Here is a 9,819-nt window from a genome sequence, read left to right as displayed (position 1 = left end):
TCAAAACGTTTTATAGCAATGCTTATCAGTATTTTAACATTCCAACAAATTATTTTAATGATTCAACAAGAAATTATTTTCAGATCTGCTTTTAGCAAAATTTTTAGACTTTTTAACAAAATCGTTTTTTTCGTGTGGTCGTTCAATCTTATTAATTATTGTATTTACAATTACAGGCGGGCAAAATCTATAAAGAATTTTCTTTTAAATTTTATATATTTTTTTGCATTTTATAATACAATAAAGTTAAATTAAATTTGAGTTAATAAAATGAAACTCAATAATTATTAAGTTTTGCGAAATCAATTTTGAAAATTATCAGAGTTGAGAAGGTACTCGTTATTGTTATTTCTTTTTGGTAACAATTGTTACTTTTTTCTGTCTATAACAATAACATCATTACATTTTTTACAATAATAATAAATTCAGCCGTTACTTTTACCATTATAAATAAATTTAAGCTTGTAATAGTATACAAAATATTACATAAAATTTAGGAATATAAACGGATATTTAAAAGAAAAACAAGATTAAGTGACTAAAGCATATATTAAAAAAACACGTGAATTACATACAGTAAATATTTTTATATAATATATCAATAACTCATCGAATCGAGCTGCACACAGGCTTCTTTAGTGATATTATAAATTATTATTAAGTCTTGACTCTAACAATGTTGGCATTTATTATTAAGACGACCATATTGCTTTTACTATTACGTAATTAACTAATGTATTACAATATTTAATACAATCTTTATCTTTGCGTGTCAAGAACAATTTATAATATCGCTGAAGAAAGTTTTGTCCAACTCGAAACGTTCGATGAGTTATTAATGTATGAAGAATATTTACTGTATGTAATTCACGTTTCTTTAATACACACGATTGAATCTTAAATTTTTATTTTCTTATATGCTCGTTTCCATTAACCTAAATTTTATTGTTCTATCGTTATCTTATACGAAAAGAATTTTGCTGATGGATCAAAAAATTTAGATAAAAATATTTGTTGAATTATCAAAATAATAATATTGGAGGCTTAAACTGGAATATTAAAATTTTTTACTACATTGATCATCAATATTGAATTTCTAACATAATTATTTTGATGATCTAGCTAAATTTTAGGATTTTTAACAAAATCGATTTTTCCGTGTAATATAGTTCTTTATTATCTTTATTCAATAGTATTTATTCAATAGATTGCATTATCCTCGATTAAGTAAAAATATTATATTTATATAGAAATTTTAATATTAAAAAATATTTTATACTTTATACTTTATAACTTAGATATATTCCAAATCACTGCTAATATTGAAAGTATATACATATGACTATAGTATACATGTAACGCGAACTGTAGATTTTCAGTATTGGCAGTAAATATTGAACTATACACTCTTAAAAACAATGTTTAAAAAATTTTAAGCATTGTTTTTAAAAAACGTTTTATAAAATTTGCATTTGTAACACATAATCTAAATTTTTATAAGGTTATGTTATATGTATACTAAAAAATGAAAATATTATTAACATAAAGAACCAAAAGAATTATTAGATAAATTTAATATAAAAAAAGCTTGCTACACAGAGACTACTGCTTGGAATTTTTACTATTTTAATATTAATTATTAGATTTAATATTGATTAAATAACGAAATTTTAAAATCTAATATTTTTCTTTAGCATTACAAAAAAATAGCAAGAAGTGACGAATCGTTATTTTCTAAATAACAATTATAACGATATCGTGAACTTTTTGAAATTAGTAACTAATAACAAGTTATTTTTTATAAAGTAACGATAACTGTAACGCGATACCTTTACAAAGTAACGTTTTCAGCTCTAAAATTAATTATACTGATTATTAAGAAAGAAAGATCTTAAATAATATTAATTATTATGAAGATTTGCTTTACATATACATTTACTCATACATTATATGCGTTTCTCCCTTAAAAATTGTGCAGTTTTTTTTTTAATTAAGACAATGTCATCCAAAAGGGCTGAAAAGGCCAATTAATAGCAATCGATAATTTTAAGACCTTTCTTGCGCAGGTTGCATTTTTACGGCGTTTTCTTTGTACAAGAATGGTAAGGAGCTGTTGCGAACTGATAGACGCCGAGGATCTATCCGCTGTCTGGACGGCTTGCGTTTCCTCAGCATATGCTGGATCATTTACGGTCATACTTATTACATGGAGGCTACCAGTATCAAAATGGACCTTACGCATATTCCAAATGTAAGCTATACAATTTTAATTTTGCACAATTTTGCATGACAAAATTAGGTGAGGAGGGGGGGGGAATCAACACACTAAATGTGTCTCTATATTATTTTTACAACTTATATAATTGATCCTCTTCGCATTGCAACAGTTAAAAAAAGCCACACTGTCCTTTCTTAATTCTTAAAATTCTGTGCCTCGATCATCTTGATTGAAAAAATTATTCTTATCGTCAAAAAGATGCATTACGATTGGAACAACATGCTGGTGCTCAACGGCAACATTGTCACGGATACTTTTTTCCTACTAAGTGGAATCCTACTCGCTTACACCGAACTGATGAAGAAGGAACGCGCCGCCTTAAAGTGGCGTTTCGACATGATAGGACTTTACGTTCATCGTTATGTAAGGTAGGGTATACGTATATATACACAAAGCCAAATTGACTTTTCTCGCAATCAATCTCAAGTTTTCATTACATTCCTTAAATTACGTCCATAAATTAGACTCGTAAAGATATATCTCATTTTTTTTATTTAACGAAATTATTATATAACTGTTATATAATTATTATAGTAATTTTTATTTTCTCTTTGTAATAATATTGTTTGATCTGTGTCTTTCCTTTTTCTTTTTTTATTTTATTTTTTGAATATGTTCGAATCATTGATAGTTTCTTTCCTTTTATCAGATTAACACCGGCCTATGCGATGATGATCGGTTTTTATGCCACTCTATTCTACAAATTCGGTACAGGCCCGCACTGGGACGCCTTGGTTGGCTCTAACAAAAACTTTTGTCGCGAGAATTGGTGGACCAATTTGCTTTATGTTAACAACTATGTCAACGTACCGAACATGGTAGATTAACTCTTTAATTTACTTCTTTATATCCTAATTCTTTATATAATACAATATATCTTTCGCGTGTGTTATTCATTGTTGTATTTATTGTACTAAATACAACAATCACGTGTTGTGCAAGTTAATTATTTTGTAGCAAAAAAAAATGGTAGATATATTTTGAAATCTGTAAGAATGCTGTAAATCTCTTTTTATAATATTTTTATTACTTTATATTCACTTTTTTATCTTTAGTTTGAAATGCTATCTTGCGCTTTCCGGCGCTTTCTGAATTTTTCTTGATTTGCGTAGGATATCTTACTTTTGCGAGGATATCACTCTTTTCTTATGTTTGCTTCTAGTGCATGTCCCAATCCTGGTACCTATCGACCGACATGCAGTTTGTTTGGCTGTCGCCGCTTGTACTGTATCCTATGCTCAAGTTTAGGAGTTTGTTCTTTACGATTGTTCTGGCCGTCTGCTTGTTCTTTTCGATCTTAGTGCCCTTCGTTACAACTTATGTTCTCCGACTAACGGGCACCATGCTCTATTACAAAGAGTGAGTGTAGAATTTTTAATTGCGCGCTTTCGCTTAGAAAATCTTTTAGCAAAGATTTTACAAAAATTTTGAGTATCTTAAAAAACTTCTCTTTTTCTCAAAAAAGAAGTTTACGTCTAAAATATAACGGCCTTATTTTGTTTGATCTAGTTTTATATAACATTTTCTCTCAATTATCTAATTTTAATTCATTTTTAATTCAGTTTAAATATTTTACATATTTAACATTCAAAATATTTATTATTGTAATTTCTTGATGTCATTAGATGTCTAGATCCACTCTCTATGAGTGTTCTCTTTTAAGTCAAAGTTTTTGAGAAAATCAGTTATCGAGCAACTATGAAAGATCGTGCAAGATTATTACCTTAAGTGATGTACTTATTTTATTCCTATGGAAATGGAAATTGCAAGGAAATTGCACGAAATTTCTTGATTGCCGGATTTTAGTAATTTCGTGATCTCAACAGGATGTTGTGTTTCGTAGACAGATGGACTTAACCCAGGTTTATCTGGAGATCTATATAAAGACGTACAATAGATTCGGGCCTTACGTCATTGGTTTAGGCCTTGGATACTTGTTATATAAGACGCGATCTTCCAAAGTCAAATTACGCACCGTAAGTACCAATTATGTACGTTTAGTATTCTTACACTTTTTATCTGATATTTTATTTAATATACTCTCACACGTTTTATCTGATATTTTATTTAATATTAATCGTCCTTCTATTTAACATTAATTGCAGAACTAATACTTATCTCACAGTCAATAAATGTAGAGCATATGTGAACCTGATAAATACTTTTTTTGTATCGTTAATTTATACGCACGTTTTTATATTAATACTTTAAAATAAAACAAAGAGACTAATGAGCCAAGCTAATAATTAATCTGTATATAATAATGGTATAAACCGTATAAATAAATAATAATGTTAAAATATAAAATAAATAAATAAATACAAATCAAATTCAAGCGTTTTGATCTTACAGTGAACGGTCATCAATGAAAAATATTAAGCACAAATACAAAGGTAATAAAATTACCACTTGCCTACGTGTCTTTAAGTTAATTTGAAAATATCATGATCATATGGCGAAGATAATAATCCATACTTGCTGTCATCATTATAAATAAATCCTAGTAACTCTTTTTTAAGATAGACGTAATATCTTAATCATGAAGAGCATCATTAATCATGAAATAATTACAAATGATAAGTTAAATATTAAAATGAACTTTTATACTTATCAGATATATTGCAAATATGTTCAGTCATTCTGATGATCGGGAGACACAGTAGTGTCTTGAGTGTCAAGTGCTACATATATGTTTAAAATTTAGAAAAAATCATATAATGTAAGATCATTACAAAATCGCTAAATCGCCTTCGATGAATACACAGAGCCTAACTTGGCTCATTAGCTTCTTTATTTAATTTAAATTTTATTCTTTTAGGCCACTTCTTTATTTTATTTAAATTTAATACCTTGATAAATAATAGGCATATTTAAATATCTATATAAATATATAAAATTTGAAGAAATCGTAAAATGTAAGATCGTAACAAAATCGCTGAATCGCCTTCGATGAATACACAGGGCCTAGCTTGGCTCATTAGCTCCTTTATTTAATTTAAATTTTATTCTTTTAGGCCACTTCTTTATTTTATTTAAATTTAATACCTTGATAAATAATAGTCATATTGGAATATCTATATAAATATATAAAATTTGAAGAAATTGTAAAATGTAAGATCGTAATAAAATCGCTGAATCGCCTTCGATGAATACGCAAAACTTAGCTTGGCTCATTAGTTTCTTTGTTTAATTTAGTTTGAATTTTATTCTTTTGGCTTCTTCTTTATTTTATTTAAATTTAATACCTTTGGTAAATAATAGGCATATTTAAATATCTGTATAAATATATAAAATTTGAAGAAATCGTAAGATCGTAACAAAATTGCTAAATTGCCCTCGATGAATACGCAGGGCTACGTAATTCTGGGTTGGCTGCTCGCGATCATGGCCGGCTTGTCGGTAATTTTCGGGCCGCGAGGCATGTACTTCGACACTCACGTGTACAATAGGCTGGAGGCGAGTTTCTACGCCGGTTTCCATCGGCAGGTCTTCGTACTCTCGGTCTCCTGGATTGTTTTCTGCTGCATGCACGGATACGCAGGTAAATCAACCGCACGTGCGCCCGCAAGATAATTAACTAAATCAAATTACGTCAACATTAGTCTCTAAAAGTTAATTGTTTCAAGGTCCCATCAATTATATACTTTCCTGGCATGGATGGATACCGCTCAGCAAACTGACTTACTGCGCCTATCTCTCTCATTATCTCTTCATACTGTCGCACGTCGGAGCCGTACGAACTACCGGCAATTTGACACAGATGAACGTGGTAAGCACAAGAAAAAAAAAAGATAAAAGTTCTTAAAATATCGACTAAAAAATAACGAGAACAATAAAAATGTTGTATTTTTTCTGCAGAAACTGTGATATTCGACAGTAATTAATGATACTTATTTATAATTTAATTCACTTCGTGTGCAAACTTTTAAAGTCCATTATCATGTTGTTATCTGCATTGCTACATTTTAAATCAATTGAATATAAATGTATCTATACAAACATATATAAATTATATGTATATCAACTGCGCTTATCTTACATATGTGTAATATTAGGGTAAGGCCACTAGATGTGGCTCAGGCACTTAGTTTTGGATAATTTATTATATTTAAATAATTATTATATTTTTCATTTAAATGGCGCATATCACCAGATTTTTTAGCATTTGTGTTAGCTTTATCGTCAATTGTTTTTTATTTACAAGCAATAAATTTTATTGCACATTTTATTGATATCATTAAGTAATAAAACACGTGACACGTAAATTTAGGTCTTTAAAAATTTATTCAAAGTTCTAATATCTACAAAAGGATTGTCTTAATCTGTTTTTCGGCTTTTATAGAAGGTAGTAAATAGCGTTAGATTTCATGGAAAAAGTCAACATCATGCTCAGTTTTAAATTAAATTTATTTCACGGGTAATCTGAGACCGCAACAAGACGCACCCAGGTCTAATTGTGGATAATTTTCATTGTTTTATTCAATTAAAATTTGAAAAATATTAAATACTTTGAATAAAATCATTTATAAAGTAGTATTATTATGATTAATTAAAACTATTAAATATGTTATTGATTGTTTGATATCTTCTGGATAAAAATATGAATTCTTATTCTTAGGATGATTTAGAACTAAATGGACCTTATTCTACATAAGCGTTATAATTAAATCAAAGCACAAATATAATTTTAAAAAAGACATAGTTATAAAGAAAATCTCTCGTTTATCAGATGCGCGCATATTTCGCCAATTTGGTGCTCACTATGATGGTATCAGTGGTATGGAGTCTCTGTTTCGAGATGCCCTTCATGGCCATCGACAGTATCCTTCTTTCCGGGCACAAGCAAAACTCGTCGAAGCCCTTGAAGGCTTGCGATTCCACGGCATCCGGGAAGGAGATCTGCCAGTCGAAGGAATCCTCGATTATGTACGTAAATGATAATCCTGGGGAATACAGTTGCGGCGTTACCCGCTACGACCTTATGAAAACCGCCAAAGAGAACGGCGCGGAGTTCGTCAATGACGGGACGGAGAGAAATATCGGTAAAATATACTCTATCAGTCCTATAAAATGCAGCACGTGGTCGGCTGTGAATAATAGAACGTCAGACGATTTTGTCAACGTCGATTTTTGTCATATTCTCGACCTCGACAATTGCGGACGACCGAAAGCGCATTCGAACGGACGGGAATCAAGATCGATCGACAACGATCCAGCTTACAGGACGAAGCCAAATCAGTCCTTGAGGGACAGTGGTTAAAAGATCGAGCGGGCTCAATCTAGTCTAGTTACAGTTAATAATATTATTATTAATTATTATGTGAGATAAATTGCGAAAATTTTATAGGATAAGTATATCCTGTTTTTAGCAAGAGAATAAAATAAGAGTAAGAGTGATATAATCGGAATTTTATAGGGAAAAACAAAGTAAACGAAAGAACGAGATTTTGTTTACACATATATTATATAATACAGAGTCTACGATAAACTAGAAATATAAAATATAGGTATATACTTGCGAGAGAAATGTTTGCTGGACAGAGAATTAAAGCCGCAGCTATATATTTTTAAATAATAATAAAAGAGAACTATTTTTTTACTTCATCGATTTTTTTTATTTTATTGATAGTGATTTGTGATAAAGCAAGATAATGTGTTATTATTGATAACTGTGCATTAGATGATGCATATATTGTAGAAAATGCTTACGCAAAGAGAATATACGTATTCATTTGATATGATGAACGTAATTACCGATTTATCGGTGCGATTTGCAGTATTAATTGAGAGAGTTGAAGTTATAAAGAATTTTACTTCATATTGAGAAAAAAATTTAGGAAATATTTAAAATAATATAAATTTTTTCTTCACGACGACTGTCCACTGCGATTATTCGAGGATCTGCGCTTTAATTTCCGTTTTTGGTATTGTTACATTTTACGTTCTCGAACAAGAGTTCTAATAATGTCTTTTATATTCCAGATCCTTTATATCCACCGGTTTCCGTTTCAATTTCTAGCTTTAATTTGTACCGTAACATTGAGAATGACCTGATCAAAACATTTGTTATTGATTATACCATTTGATGTAAGTATTTTAACTAATCATATTGGAGCATTAAATACCCAGTTCTGGCTCGCATAGCCCACATTTTATTTATTTTTATTTTATTAATTTATTTTTTTTTAAATGTGAATTATGATAAACGAGAAACAACTAATATTTCTATTCTCTCTTTCTCCAACTCTCTCACGAGCCTTTACCATCGAATTATTTCGGCATAATTATATGCTTTTTAATGTATAATAAAAAGATATTACTTCCTTGTTTGTTTCTACTGTTTGTTTAAATAAAAGAATTAATTGTTAATTATTTGTTAATAGAACAACATTTGCCTGTATAAGCGCCGTTTTGAATTGATTCGACCGCGACGAACGAATCGAACAATGCCAAAATAAAAGCGCATTGCCAAATAAATCGTGTTGTTTATTTCGTTGTTTATACGTGTGAACGTATATAAGGCCTATATTTAGGCCTCTACTTTCTCTCTCATATTTCCCTTCCTTCACACGTATTCTACCCTTTGAGAAAGGGAGCGACCCGTCCGAACGGATTCGAGGCGCGGCTTAAACGGTCTGAGAGTAAGCCGAGAAAACAATGCGGAGTCTGTGCGGGATCCACAGAAGTAATCGATACCGCGACTCGATTCACACGGGACGAAGAGAAGACGGAAAATTTATCCTTTGTACACTTATACTGTGGGAAGAGGAGTGCTGTCGTGCGACGTGAAGAGTAGTTTTAGAAACCAATGGACAAAACTACGATTAAAATTAAAAAGTAGAAACATTCCCAGAAACGATCAACAATTTAAATATATAAATAGGCTGGTTGGAATCAATGCGGTAATTATTGCGCAAAATTATAAATTTTAATTAACACAAGTTTATCCCGTTCATATAAGGGTATTTTCAGGCGTTTCGGCCATCCTTCTGGCCATCTTCAGTGATACATATATACTAACGTAGTAGTCACGTTTTTTATATTGAAACACGATAATATGGTCTACGTAATACTGATTTTGTGACTACTACATTAATATATGTAGGTTGAAGGTGGCCAGAAGGATGGCCGAAACGCATGAAAATGCACTTATATGAATGGGATAAACTTGTGTTAATTATTAAAATTTATAATTTTGCGCAATAATTACCGCACCAATTCCCACTAGCCTATTTATATATTTAAATTGTTGATCATTTCTGGGAATGTTTCTACTTTTTAATTTTAATCGTAGTTTTGTTCATTGATTTCTAAAATCACTCTTCACGTCGATGGCCGAAACGTATGGAAATATACTTATATGCACGGGATAAACTTGGGTTAATTATTGAAATTTATAATTTTGCGCAATAATTACCGCGCCGATTCCCACTAGCCTGTTACAGTCGAACCTCGATAACTCGAATCTCAAGGGAAAAGAAAAACCTCCCCTTCGAATTATAGAGTTTTCGACTTAGCAAAATTTGAGTAAAAGAGGATTA

General features: G+C 30.4%; 1 protein-coding gene across 1 annotated transcript; it reads left to right on the top strand.

Moving 5' to 3' along the window:
* Nucleotides 1–2,066: 2,066 nt before the first annotated feature.
* LOC105459420 (nose resistant to fluoxetine protein 6-like) lies at nt 2,067–8,755 on the top strand (the record flags this gene model as incomplete). The annotated part of the gene is made up of 8 exons (XM_011705418.1): nt 2,067–2,251; nt 2,477–2,646; nt 2,928–3,096; nt 3,441–3,637; nt 4,122–4,254; nt 5,630–5,819; nt 5,905–6,047; nt 7,008–8,755. Coding segments are annotated over 8 exons (1,718 nt in total), but the record flags the coding sequence as incomplete, so codon positions are not given.
* Nucleotides 8,756–9,819: the final 1,064 nt, after the last annotated feature.

Source organism: Wasmannia auropunctata, unplaced genomic scaffold (genome assembly GCF_000956235.1).
Source record: "Wasmannia auropunctata unplaced genomic scaffold, wasmannia.A_1.0 LD334194.1, whole genome shotgun sequence".
NCBI lineage: Eukaryota > Metazoa > Arthropoda > Insecta > Hymenoptera > Formicidae > Wasmannia > Wasmannia auropunctata.
Note: the sequence above shows the minus strand (reverse complement) of the source record. Positions and strands in the feature narration are given on the sequence as shown.